Source organism: Bos taurus, chromosome 3 (genome assembly GCF_002263795.3).
Source record: "Bos taurus isolate L1 Dominette 01449 registration number 42190680 breed Hereford chromosome 3, ARS-UCD2.0, whole genome shotgun sequence".
In the NCBI taxonomy this organism is placed as follows: domain Eukaryota; kingdom Metazoa; phylum Chordata; class Mammalia; order Artiodactyla; family Bovidae; genus Bos; species Bos taurus.
The window spans coordinates 119061673-119076766 of record NC_037330.1 but is presented as its reverse complement, the minus strand read 5'-3'; the positions used below and the strand labels follow the sequence as shown (position 1 = coordinate 119076766).

At 40.3% G+C, this 15094-nt stretch overlaps 1 protein-coding gene across 1 annotated transcript; it reads right to left on the bottom strand.

Moving 5' to 3' along the window:
- Nucleotides 1-13387: 13387 nt before the first annotated feature.
- On the bottom strand, nt 13388-14412 carry OR9S30 (olfactory receptor family 9 subfamily S member 30). The gene has a single exon (XM_002686600.3). The coding sequence runs from the start codon at nt 14410-14412 to the stop codon at nt 13462-13464; it is 951 nt and encodes a 316-aa protein (XP_002686646.2). The 3' UTR covers nt 13388-13461.
- Between the last annotated feature and the right edge of the window lie 682 nt (nt 14413-15094).

Sequence of the window (15094 nt, the reverse complement as noted above, 5' to 3'; positions counted from 1 at the left end):
TCAGATATGCAGATGACACCACCCTTATGGCAGAAAGTGAAGAGGAACTAAAAAGCCTCTTGATGAAAGTGAAAGAGGAGAGTGAAAAAATTGGCTTAAAGCTTAACATTCAGAAAATGAAGATCATGGCATCTGGTCCCATCACTTCATGGGAAATAGATGAGGAAACAGTGAAGACAGTGTCAGACTTTATCTTTGGGGGCTGTGATTCATGGGATGACAAAGAGTTGGACACGACTGAGCGAGAACTGAACTGAACGGAAGATTTACTTTATATAGTATCATGTCATCTGCAAACAGTGACAGTTTTACTTCTTCCTTTCCAATTAGGATCCTTTTTGTCTTTTTCTTGTTTGATTGCTGTGGCTAGGACTTGCAGTACTATGTTGAATGCAAATGGCAAGAGTTGGCACTCCCATCCTGTTGAAAAGTTTGGAACTTTTCACCACTGGGTGTGATGCTGACTGTGGGTTTCTTACATACGTATGGTTTGTATAGGCTTTGCTTGTGGCTCAGCTGGTAAAGAAACTGCCCGCCATGTAGAAGACCTGGGTTCGATTCCTGAGTTGGGATGATCCCCTGCAGAAGGGAAAGGCTACCCACTCCAGTATCCTAGCCTGGAGAATTCCACGGACTGTATAGTCCCTGGGCTCACAAAGAGTCGGACACGACTGAGTGACTTTCACTTCACTTACATGTTCCCTCTATATCTACTTTGTTGAGAGTTTTTATCACAAACTCATAGTTAGTTTTGGTAGAAGTGTTTTCTGCATCCATTGAGATGATCATATGATTTTTACTCTTCCATTTGTTAATGTGTTTTATCACTTTGATTGATTGTGTATGTTGAAACATTCTTGCATCCCGTGGATTAATCCTATTTGACAATGGTATATGATCAATCATTTTAATTGCTATTGAATTCAGTTTCCTAATGCTGTATTGAGAACTTTTCAATCTATATTTATCAGATATAGAGCTCTAGTTTTCTTTTCCTGTAGTGGCCTTATCTTGTTTTCGTATTAGACTAGTGCTGGCCTTGTACAATGAATATGGGAGTGTTCCCTCCTGTTCAATGTTTTGGAATAATTCGAGAACTTTGGGCATTAATTATTTTTAATATTTTCTAGAATGCATCCTGAAGCCATCTGATCCTTGGCTTTTCTTTACTGGGTGATTTTTCATTACTGATTAAATCTCCTTATTCATTATTGGACTTATAATATTTTCTATTTTTTCCTAATTAAGTTTTGAGGGCTTGTACAGTTTTTATTCACTTCTTCTAGATCTTCTGTTTTATTGACATAAAATAGTTACTAATAATCTCTTATAATCTTTTGTATTTCTGTGGTGTTCCTTGTATTTTCTTTTCCCATCCAATTTTACTTACTTGGGCCCTCTGTCTTTTTTCATAGTGAGTCTAGCTACACATTTATTACTTTTCTTTATCTATTAAAAGAACCAGTTCTTAGTCTCATTGATCTCTTCTATTGTTTTTTAGTCCCTTTTGTTTTGGGGCTGATCTGTATTATTTCATTCCTTCCAGTAAATTTGGATTTTGTTTTTTCTCTTTTCCTAGCCCCCTTAGTTGTGAAATTTGATTTTTTATTTGATATTTTTATTTTCTGAAGTAGGCTTTTATCACTGTAAACTTCTCTCATAGAACTCCATTAGTTGAATCCCATAGATTTTGAATAGTCTCATCTTCCTTTTCATTTAACTCCATATTTTTAAAAATTTCCTCTTCGATTAATTTAATCACCCATTTGTTTTTTAAGAGCATATTGTTTATGTGTTTTTGGTTTTTGTTGTTTTTTTCTTGTCGTCTGTTTCTCTTCATGCTTCCATGATAAGAAAAAATTCTTGATATAATTTTAATTATGTTAAAGTTAATGGGAGTTGTTTAGCAGGCCTCGTATGTGATCTATCCTGGAAAAACATTCCACATGCACCTGACAAGATGTATTCTTCTGTTTTTGAATAAAATATTCTGTATATTTCCACTAAATCCATATGTCCAAAGTGTCATGTAGGACAGTATTTCCATATTGATTTTCTGTCTGTGTGATTTTCCATTGATTGAATTCAGTGGTTAAACCCCCTAGTGTTATTGTATTAGTTTAAATTATTCCCTTCATGTTTCTTAGTGTATGTTTTGTTTTTGGTGCTCCTACATTTGGTGTGCATATACAACTGTTGACTCTTCTTGTTGATTTAATGTAGTGAAAATGATAACAAAAGCACTGAAACAAAAAATAAAAGTAGACAAAATAGACAAAATGAAGATGAGAAACCAGTGTACTAAAAAAACTTAAGAAACACTGTTGAAAAAAAAAAAACCTATGAGATGGGAGATAACGTTTCCAAATCTTATATCTGATAAGGGGTAATATCCAAATATAAAATGTTTTTCTACAATTAAAAAGACCAATAACCCAAATTGAAAAAAAAAAACAACATATGATTATCTCAATAGATGCAGAGAAAGCCTTTGACAAAACTCAACATCCATTTATGATTAAAAAAAAAAAAAAAAAAAAAAAAAACCTCTCCAGAAAGCAGGAATAGAAGGAACATACCTCAACAATAATAAAAGCTATATATGACAGACCCACAGCAAACATTATCCTCAATGGTGAAAAATTGAAAGCATTTCCTCTAAAGTCAGGAACAAGACAAGGGTGCCCACTTTCACCATTACTATTCAACATAGTTTTGGAAGTTTTGGCCACAGCAATCAGAGCAGAAAAAGAAATAAAAGGAATCCAAATGGGAAAAGAAGAAGTAAAACTCTCACTGTTTGCAGATGACATGATCTTCTACATAGAAAACCCTAAAGACTCCACCAGAAAATTACTAGAACTAATCAATGATTATAGTAAAGTTGCAGGATATAAAATCAACACACGGAAATCCCTTGCATTCCTATACACTAATAATGAGAAAACAGAAAGAGAAATTAAGGAAACAATTCCATTCACCATTCCAACAGAAAGAATAAAATACTTAGGAATATATCTACCTAAAGAAACTAAAGACCTATATATAGAAAACTATAAAACACTGGTGAAAGACATCAAAGAGGACACTAATAGATGGAGAAACATACCATGTTCATGGATTGGAAGAATCAATATAGTGAAAATGAGTATACTACCCAAAGCAATTTATAGATTCAATGCAATCCCTATCAAGCTACCAACGTTATTCTTCACAGAGCTAGAACAAATAATTTCACAATTTGTATGGAAATACAAAAAACCTTGAATAGCCAAAGCTATCTTGAGAAAGAAGAATGAAACTGGAGGAATCAAGCTGCCTGACTTCAGGCTCTACTACAAAGCCACAGTCATCAAGACAGTATGGTACTGGCACAAAGACAGAAATATAGATCAATGGAACAAAATAGAAAGCCCAGAGATAAATCCAAGCACATATGGACACCTTATCTTTGACAAAGGAGGCAAGAATATACAATGTATTAAAAACAATCTCTTTAACAAGTGGTGCTGGGAAAACTGGTCAACCGCTTGTAAAAGAATGAAACTAGAGCACTTTCTAACACCATATACAAAAATAAACTCAAAATGGATTAAATATCTAAACGTAAGACCAGAAACTATAAAACTCTTAGAGGAGAACATAGGCAAAACACTCTCTGACATACATCACAGCAGGATCCTCTATGACCCACCTCCCAGAATATTGGAAATAAAAGCAAAAATAAACAAATGGGACCTAATTAAACTTAAAAGCTTATGCACAACAAAGGAAACTATAAGCAAGGTGAAAAGACAGCCTTCAGAATGGGAGAAAATAATAGCAAATGAAGCAACTGACAAACAACTAATCTCAAAAATATACAAGCAACTACTGCAGCTCAATTCCAGAAAAATAAATGACCCAATCAAAAAATGGGCCAAAGAACTACATAGACATTTCTCCAAAGAAGACATACAGATGGCTAACAAACACATGAAAAGATGCTCAACATCTCTCATTATCAGAGAAATGCAAATCAAAACCACTATGAGGTACCATTTCATGCCAGTCAGAATGGCTGTGATCCAAAAGTCTACAAGCAATAAATGCTGGAGAGGGTGTGGAGAAAAGGCAACCCTCTTACACTGTTGGTGGGAATGCAAACTAGTATAGCCACTATGGAGAACAGTGTGGAGATTCCTTAAAAAACTGGAAATAGAACTGCCTTATGATCCAGCAATTCTACTGCTGGGCATACACACTGAGGAAACCAGAATTGAAAGAGACAAGTGTACCCCAATATTCATCGCATCACTGTTTATAATAGCCAGGACATGGAAGCAACCTAGATGTCCATCAGCAGATGAATGGATAAGAAAGCTGTGGTATACCTGACTTCAGGCTCTACTACAAAGCCACAGTTATCAAGACAGTATGGTACTGGCACAAAGACAGAAATATAGATCAATGGAACAAAATAGAAAGCCCAGAGATAAATCCACGCACATATGGACACCTTATCTTTGACAAAGGAGGCAAGAATATACAGTGGATTAAAGACAATCTCTTTAACAAGTGGTGCTGGGAAATCTGGTCAACCACTTGTAAAAGAATGAAACTAGAACACTTTCTAACACCATATACAAAAATAAACTCAAAATGGATTAAATATCTAAACGTAAGACCAGAAACTATAAAACTCCTAGAGGAGAACATAGGCAAAACACTCTCTGACATACATCACAGCAGGATCCTCTATGACCCACCTCCCAGAATATTGGAAATAAAAGCAAAAATAAACAAATGGGACCTAATTAAACTTAAAAGCTTCTGCACATCAAAGGAAACTATTAGCAAGGTGAAAAGACAGCCTTCAGAATGGGAGAAAATAATAGCAAATGAAGCAACCGACAAACAACTAATCTCAAAAATATACAAGCAACTCCTACAGCTCAACTCCAGAAAAATAAACGACCCAATCAAAAAATGGGCCAAAGATCTAAATAGACATTTCTCCAAAGAAGACATACAGATGGCTAACAAACACTTGAAAAGATGCTCAACATCACTCATTATCAGAGAAATGCAAATCAAAACCACTATGAGGTACCATTTCACACCAGTCAGAATGGCTGCGATCCAAAAGTCTACAAATAATAAATGCTGGAGAGGGTGTGGAGAAAAGGGAACCCTCTTACACTGTTGGTGGGAATGCAAACTAGTACAGCCACTATGGAGAACAGTGTGGAGATTCCTTAAAAAACTGGAAATAGAACTGCCTTATGATCCAGCAATCCCACTGCTGGGCATACACACTGAGGAAACCAGAAGGGAAAGAGACACGTGTACCCCAATGTTCATCGCAGCACTGTTTATAATAGCCAGGACATGGAAGCAACCTAGATGTCCATCAGCAGATGAATGGATAAGAAAGCTGTGGTACATATACACAATGGAGTATTACTCAGCCATTAAAAAGAATACATTTGAATCAGTTCTAATGAGGTGGATGAAACTGGAGCCTATTATACAGAGTGAAGTAAGCCAGAAGGAAAAACATAAATACAGTATACTAACGCATATATATGGAATTTAGAAAGATGGTAACGATAACCCTGTGTACGAGACAGCAAAAGAGACACTGATGTATAGAACAGTCTTATGGACTCTGTGAGAGAGGGTGGGAAGATTTGGGAGAATGGCATTGAAACATGTGAAATGTCATGTATGAAACGAGATGCCAGTCCAGGTTCAGTGCACGATGCTGGATGCTTGGGGCTGGTGCGCTAGGAAGGCCCAGGGGGATGGTATGGGGAGGGGGGAGGGAGGAGGGTTCAGGATGGGGAGCATGTGTATATCTGAAATTAAAAAAAAGAAAAAAAGAAAAAAAAAACACATGTGGAAAAAAAAGATTACAAAACAGTAATGTATACTTGGTCTTATATTTTTAAAATGTAGGTGTGTATACACACACATAATTTTTTTCTGCATAGGGCAATACATGAAAGAATAACTCTACAGTAATAACTATAATAACTTCATATTTGATAGGAAAATTTGGAGTGATCTTAATTTTGCTTATTTTCTAACTTCTCTCCATGTTCATGTAGCTTTAAAATAACTTTTAAGAACAAAGGAAAACATTTTAAAACATAAATGTTATTGATGGCTAGTGGTAGCAAGGAGGGGGCAAAAAGAAATTTTGTTTTCATGTAAATGCTGAAAGAACAGACAATTATTTAAATATGAGTACAGATATATATTATTAAAATATAAATAATTTTAAATCCAGAACCATGAAATCTTAAACACTGAACAAAGCAATAACTTACAGAGTCTGAAAAAAAAAAAAGAAAGAAAGCTGTGGTACATATACACAATGGAGTATTACTCAGCCATTAAAAAGAATACATTTGAATCAGTTCTAATGAGGTGGATGAAACTGTAGCCTATTATACAGAGTCAAGCAAGCCCTAAAGAAAAACACCAATACAGTATACTAACACATATATATGGAATTTAGAAAGATGGTAACAATAACCCTGTATACGAGACAGCAAAAGAGACACTGATGTATAGAACAGTCTTTTGGACTCTGTGGGAGAGGGAGAGGGTAGGATGATTTGGGAGAATGGCATTGAAATACATATAATATCATATATGAAACGAGTCGCCAGTCCAGGTTCGATGCACAATACTGGATGCTTGGGGCTGGTGCACTGGGACGACCCAGAGGGATGGTATGGGGAGGGAGGAGGGAGGAGGGTTCAGGATAGGGAACACATGTATAACTGTGGCGGATTCATTTAGATATTTCACAAAACCGATACAATATTGTAAAGTTTAAAAATAAAATCAAAAATCAAAAAAAAAAAGGAAAAAAATAATGTGTGTAGATACATATATAACTGGAATCACTTTGTTGTACAGCAGAAGTTAACACACCACTGTAAATCAACTATACTTGAATAAATTAGAAAATAAACTCCTTTATATAAAAAAAAGACCAATACCCCAATAGAAAAATTTCAAAGATGAACTACATGTTTCCAACAAAGTATGAAAAGATGCCTAACACCAATAATCATTAGTGAAATGCACAACAAGATGATATTTCACAAGTATTAGAATGAGTATTCAAAAAGAAAGAAAGAGAGAAGTTAGTTTGGCTAGGAAGTCAAGAAATTGGAACATTTTGCACTATTGATGGGAATGTAAAATGGTATAGCCACTATGTAAAGTTCTTTGGAGGTTCCCTCCAACTTAAAACATATTTACTCTATGATTCAGTAGTCACATGGTTGTGTATATATTTCCCCAAAATAAGAAAAAGGTGACTATCAGAGATATTTGTGCATCCATCTCATAGCAGCATTTTTCACAATAGGCAAAAGATGGACACAACCAAGGTGTTCACTGGTGGATGAATAAATAAACAAAATGTGGCATAAACATATGATGGAATATTATTCAGCTTTTAAAAAGATGTAAATCCATTAATTTACTGCAACATGTATGAACCCTGAAGACATGTTAAGTCTCATAACCAGACACAAGAAGACAAATATTCTATGTTTTACTTACACGAGGTATCTAAAGTAGTCACATTCAAAAAACAGAAAGTAAAATGCTGGCTTCTAGTACTGGAGGTAAGGGGGAAATAGGGAGGCTTTGCTGAAGGGGTATGCAAGTTCAATTTTGCAAGATGAAAAAGTTCTGGAGATCTGTTACACAGCAAGGTTTTCTTTCCAATTCCAAAGAAAGGGAATGCCAAAGCATGTTCAAACTACCACACAATTGCATTCATTCCACATGCTAGCCAAGTAATGCTCAAAATTCTCCAAGCTAGGCTTCAAAAGCACATGAACCAAGAACTTCCAGATGTTCAAGTTGGATTTAGAAAAGGCAGAGAAAAGTGTTAGTCACTCAGTCGTGTCTGACTGTATTTGAGCCCATGGACTATAGCCCACCAGGCCCCTCTATCCATGGGATTCTCCAGGCAAGAATACTGGACTGGGTAGCCATTGCCTTCTCTGGGGGACTTTTCTGACTCAGAGATCAAACCTGGGTCACCTGCATTGCAAGCAGGTTCTTTATTGTCTGAGCTACCAAAATTCTCCAAGCTTAGCTTCAACAGTACATGAACTGAGAACTTCCAGATATTCAAGCTGGATTTGGAAAAGGCAGCAGAACCAGAGATCAAATTGCCAATTCTATGATCCATTGGATCATAGAAAAAGCAAGAGAATTCCAGAAAAACATCTACTTCTGCTTCATTGACTATGCTAAAGCCTTTGACTATATGTATCATAACAAACTGTAGAAAACTCTTCAAGAGATGAGAATACCAGAACACCTTACCTGCCACATGAGCAACTTGTGTGCAGAACAAGAAGCCACAGTGAGAACAGGACATGGAACAATGGGCTGGTTCAAAATTGGGAAAGTACTACATCCAGGCTGTATATTGACATCCTGCTTATTTAACTTATATGCAGAGTATGTCATGTGAAATGCTGGGTTGGATGAAGCATGAGATTACTAGGAGAAATACCACTCACCTCAGATATGCAACTGACAACACCCTTATGGCAGAAAGTGAAGAGGAACTAAAGAACCTCTTGATGAAGGTAAAAGAGAAGGCTGAAAAAGTCAGACTTAAAGCTCAGCATTCAGAAAATGAAGATTATGGCATCTGGTCCTATCACTTCATGGCAAATAGATGGAGAAACAGTGGAAGCACTGAAAGACTTTATTTTGGGGGCACCAAAATCACGGCAGATGGTGACTGCAGCCATGAATTGAAAGACACATGCTCCTTAGAAGGAAAGCTATGACAAACTTAGATGGCATATTAAAAAACTGAGAGATTACTTTGCCAACCAAGGTTCATCTAGTCAAAGCTATGGTTTTTCTGGTAGTCATGTATGGGTGTCAGATTTGGACCATAAAGAAAGCTGAGCACCAAAGAATAGATGCTTTTGAACTGTGGTGTTGGAGAAGACTCTTGAGAGTCCCTTGGACTGCAAGGATCAAAGCAGTCAATCCTGAAAGAAATCAATTCTCAATATTCATTGGAAGACTGATGCTGAAAGTGAAGCTCCAGTACTTTGACCACCTGATGTGAAGAACTGACTCATTGGAAAAGACGCTGATGCTGGTAAAGATTGAAGGCAGGAGGAGAAGGGGACAGCAGAGGATGAGATTGTTGGATGGCATCACAGACTTGATGGACATGAGTTTGAGCAATCTCCAGGAGTTGATGATGGACAGGGAATTCTGGTGTGCTGCAGTCCATGGTGTCATGAAGAGTCACACAGGACTGAGTGACTGAACTGACTGACTGATCAGATCAGATCAGATCAGTTGCTCAGGGGTGTCCGACTCTTTGCGACCCCATGAATCGCAGCATGCCAGGCCTCCCTGTCCATCACCAACTCCCAGAGTTCACTCAGACTCACATCCATCGAGTCAGTGATGCCATCCAGCCATCTCATCCCCTGTCGTCCCCTTCTCCTCTTGTCCCCAATCCCTCCCAGCATCAGAGTCTTTTCCAATGAGTTAACTCTTCACATGAGGTGACCAAAGTACTGGAGTTTCAGCTTTAACATCATTCCTTCCAAAGAAATCCCAGGGCTGATCTCCTTCAGAATGGACTGGTTGGATCTCTTTGCAGTCCAAGGGACTCTCAATAGAGTGGCTAAACTCTACACTTAAAATTAGTTACAACAAAAGATTACTTTTAGACACAAACACGATAAAAGTTGTTAAGCTTTGTTAAAAGTTAATGCAGAATCAGACTTAAAAATGTAATATGATCTTGAATGTAAGGTGTTTATTTTACATTAATACAACTAGAGCTGTGCCAATTATACTTTGGAGTTCAATGATGAGTTAACAGTAAACTCAAGTTGTAATCAGCCAGTAGATGTGAAATGAGAATGAACTATGTTGCAGGAACCTGCAAAGTATAGAATGGGTTTCAGTTCGGTTTAGATCAGCTCAGTTGCTCAGTCGTGTCTGACTCTTTGTAACCCCATGAATTGCAGCATGCCAGTCCTTCCTGTCCATCACCAACTCCCAGAATTTACTCAAACTCATGTTCATCAACTCAGTGATGCCATCCAGCCATCTCATCCTCTGTTGTCCCCTTCTCCTCCTGACTTCAATCTTTCCCAGCATCAGGGTCTTTTCCAATGAGTCAACTCTTCTCATGAGGTAGCCAAAGCATTGAAGTTTCAGCTTTAGCATCAGTCCTTCAAATGAACACCCAGGACTGATCTCCTTTAGAATGGACTGGTTGGATTTCCTTTCAGTCCAAGGGACTCTCAAGAGTTTTCTCCAACACCACAGTTCAAAAGCATCAATTCTATGGTGCTCAGCTTTCTTCACAGTCCAAATCTCACATCCATACATGACTACTAGAAAAACCATAGCCTTGACTACACAGACCTTTGTTAGCAAAGTAATGTCTCTGCTTTTCAATATGCTATCTAGGTTGGTCATAACTTTCCTTCCAAGGCATAAGCATCTTCTAATTTCATGGCTGCAATCACCATCTGCAGTGATTTTGGAGCCCCCCAAAATAAAGTCTGACACTGTTTCCACTGTTTCTCCATCTATTTCCCATGAAGTGATGGGACCAGATGCCATGATCTTCATTTTCTGAATGTTGAGCTTTAAGCCAACTATTTCACTCTCCTCTTTCACTTTCATCAAGAGGCTTTTTAGTTCCTCTTCACTTTCTGCCATAAGGATAGTGTCATGTGCATATCTGAGTTTGTTGGTATTTCTCCTGGAAATCTTGATTCCTGTTTGGGCTTCTTCCAGCCCAGCATTTCTCATGATGTACTTTGCCTTTAAGTTAAATAAGCAGAGTGACAATATACAGCCTTGACATACTCCTTTTCCTATTTGGAACCAGTCTTTTGGTCCATGTCCAGTCCTAACTGTTGCTTCCTGACCTGCATATAGGTTTCTCAAGAGGCAGGTCAGGTGGTCTGGTTTGCCCATCTCTTTCAGAATTTTCCACAGAGTATTGTGATCCACACAGTCAAAGGCTTTGGCATAGTCAATAAAGCAGAAATAGATGTTTTTCTGGAACTCTCTTTTTTCTCGATGATCCAGCGGATGTTGGCAATTTGATCTCTGGTTCCTCTGCCTTTTCTAAAACCAGCTTGAACATCTGGAAGTTCATGGTTCACATATGGCGGAAGCCTGGCTTGGAGAATTTTGAGCATTACTTTACTAGCGCATGAGATGAGTGCAATTATGCAGTAGTTTGAGGATTCTTTGGCATTGCCTTTCTTTGGGATGAAGTGAAAACTGAACTTTTCCAGTCCTGTGGCCCCTGCAGACTTTTCCAAATTTGCTGGCAAACCACTTTTAGCATTGTGCAGCTATCTTCACTATAGTCTGATATGTAGGTTAACACAGACATAAAGATAATCTGTAGGGTCTTAAAATAATTTTTTTCCAGACTTTTGGAGAATTTCTACTCCATGCAATATTGGATCAGCTTTCACAACTTATTCCAAAGTCATAATTAATGTTTTTCTACTAAGAACACCTGATTTCTTTAATACCATTAGGTATGAAATAATGATGATAAATCTCCACTTGTATAGGAAAACAAAGACTGTGTTTTTCCATTTCCTTTAGAAATGTTAACTGAAATAGTAGACAACCGAAGTTTTGTCTTGTGAAAAGACATGTGAAAGTGAAAGTCGCTCAGTCATGTCAGATTCTTTGTAATTCCATGGACTATACAGGCCATGGAATTCTCCAGGCCAGAATACTGGAATGGGTAACCTTTCCTTTCTCCAGGGAATCTTTCCAACCCAGGGATCGAACCCAGGTCTCCTGCATTGCAGGTGGATCAATGACTAAAAATGACATGAGAAAATACAACAAGGGATGGAGGAAGAGCGAGCTGGGAGTGGGGGAAGTGGGAGAAAGGAAGGAGGGGTAAGTGGAGGGAAAGAGAGGTGGTTGTGGAGGGAAGGGGAAAGAAAGAAGGAAAAGCAGAGAAAGGAGGAAGAGGTCAGGAGGAAACAGAGTAGAGAAAAAGAGAGGAAGAAGGGAGCATGGGAAACAATATTCTTACAGCTCGAGAAGAAAAGGAGTGTCCCTAATAGCTGAAAACTAGAGAACGCCTCAAAGAAACAGGTGTTACATCGAGGGAATACAGTAAACTGGCAGAGATAGAAATAATTTTACAGAAAGTCCAGAAATGAGAAGGAACAGGAACAAGTGAGTGAAGACCTTGGAGTGTGTTTCAGTTGACTATTGTGAGCAGAAATCTTCTCACTGGGCTATTAGCCCCTCCTCATGTCTCCTGAGCAAAGAAGCAAGAAGATTGAGTCTGTGATCAGAGACACAGGGCATGTCCCCCTGCCCCTACAGGGTACAGACCACCCTTCTTCCAGAGGACAACTTCCTGGGAGTGACCATGGGAGTGGATGACTCTACCAAAGGGAGACCAGTTAAGGAGGCTGCTGGGCTCTGCATCCAGGCCGTGTCTTAGGTCCACAGAGAATGAGGATGGAGCTCTGAATGGGCAGGTTAAGCCTGAGGGGCCAGGCTCCCAGGGAGTGTGGGATAGAGAGCAGGGAGCTGTGTTCACCAGCAAGAAAGGACACCTTCTTTCTCTACCATCTGCTCTCTGCTTCAGCCACCAGGACCTCCATCCTTACTCAGAGGTGTCTGTGCTAACAAGGTCCCATTTCTTAGGGTCATAAGTAGTCAGAAGAGTGTCACCGGTCAGGTTGGATGGTGAACTTTGGGTGTCAGGCATCCATGTTGGCTCCCTGGGGCTCCCAGCTGCTGTCTGAGGGGAGAAACCCAGGACAGGGAGCACTAGGAGTGTCTGAAGCAGGAGCGCAGGTGCTCCCTGCTGCCTTGTTGGGTGGTAGCTTCAGTGAACAGAAAGGGGAAGAGGAGGAACAGCCCCGCTGCAGGACTGAAGGAAAGCATGGTCTTCCTAACTGCCCTAATTGGCTGTGGGAATGCCCAGGCTATCACCAAGGCTGAGTGTCCTAAGGCCCCCCTGCTAGGTGGTCCAGGGGAGACAGCTGAACACTTACTTACATTAGGTTCAGCAACAACTTGAAGGGAGAAGCCTCAAAATCTGTCTAGTCTATGTATTTTCCCTGGAGGAAGTTGAACTTGGGACATACAGACTGCTCAGAGATTCTCTGTTCATGATGCTGCCCACCGTGTTACCCAGAGTTCAAGATTATGGCCTTGCTCCATCCTTGCAGTGTTACTTTTCTGCTGGCAAAAGAGCTTGGTTCTTTATTGCATCTCATCCATGCAATGTATGCTCCATGAAGTACTCCTATGAAGGGCTGAATGAAAGTTTAGATGAAAGAAATGAGTTGGATGAATGAGGAATGAATACCTCAAACCAAAGCCTGTACCTCTCCCAGAGCCCTCTTGTCCTGTCTTGGAACAACCAGTCTCTCTGGTCACTCTCCTTCACGTGGCTGTGTGTTTCTGCCTCAGTCTCCTCGGGGCATCCTTGACCTCCTTGTTTCTCAGACTGTAAATGAGGGGGTTTAGCATCGGGATGACCAAGGTGTAGAAGACAGAGACCACCTTGCCCTGCTCCATGGACTCCACAGCTCCTGGCTGGGCATACATGACAAAAAGGGTCCCATAAAAGAGGGACACAGCTGTCATGTGGGAGCCACAGGTGGAGAAGAGCTTGTGTCTCCCTCCTCCTGAGCACATCCTCAGGATGGTCACTGTGATGTAGCCATAGGAGGTGAGGACCACGAGTGTGGTGCCCACAATGATGAGGCCACAAATGCTAAACAAGACCAGCTCATTGACGGTAGTGTCAGCACAAGCAAGCTTGAGCAATGGAGGGACATCACACAGGAAGTGGTCAATGTGGTTGGAGCTGCAGAATGGAAGGCTGAATGTGAAGCTGGTCTGCAGGATGGAGTTGAGGCAGCCACCACAGTAGCAGCTCAGCATCAGGCGGGCACAGACCAAGGGGCACATGGAGATGGGGTAGCGCAGGGGGCTGCAGATGGCCATGAAGCGGTCATAGGCCATCACGGCCAAGAGGAATCCCTCAGTGGTGATCATGGTGGAGAAGAAGAAAAACTGGGTGACACATCCTGCAAAGGTGATGACCTTGGTCGACGACATTAAGTCAAACAGGGCCTTGGGGTAGATGACAGATGAGTAGCACAAGTCCAGGAAGGAGAGGTTCTTGAGGAAGAAGTACACTGGGGAGTGCAGACGGGCATCCAGCGTGATGACCACGATCATGGTGAGGTTCCCCAGGACGTCCACCAAATACAGAACAAGGAACAGAGCAGACAGCAGGGCCTGGGTCTGTGGGCCACCCCCAAACCCATCCAGCACAAACTCCTGCAGAGGCATCACTGAGAGGTTTCCATTTCTGTGGGGTGACATGATCCTGACCATGACACGGTGCAGAGAGCAGAGAGCAGGTGGGAGGCAGGGAGAGGGAGCAGGTCAATGTCACATGATCGTCCTGCCTTGGAGATCAAGGACATTGCACCACCTCACTGCACGGTGACCAAGAGACCACCAGCTGCCCAGTTGTGCTTCCAGATGAGTGTGGACTGACCTGAAAAGGGAACATTTCCTCTGATTCATTAATGCATAAATATGGAAGTTTATTCTCTCTGGGTTACTCTGGGCTGTTGTTATGGGGTGTGTAGTGGCTGCCAGGAGCTTTAGAGGCTGAAAACTTGAAGTGTGAGGAGTGTTGTAACCTCCTCTGTCTCTTCTCAATAAATGCTTTCCATCTCCATAGGGATGTTCCTGAGCTCTGTAATTTCCACTCCTCACTCAAGTATCTAATCCTGCACTTTCCTGTCTTATTAATTCATTCACTAATTTTATAAATATTTATTGAACACCTCATGCCAGCCTGGTGGTGTATTGTTGATGATTGTACCTCCAGGCCAGGCTGGGACCAGAGCAGGAACCAGCACCAACCAGGAAATTTTCTCTCAGTCTGTCCTGAAGACCATGAGTCCCATGTAGCATCAATATGTGAACCTGGACCACAGCTTCATTCTGTCTGCAGAGCACTGTGCATCCTTGAGGATCTCAAGGGGCTCTCATT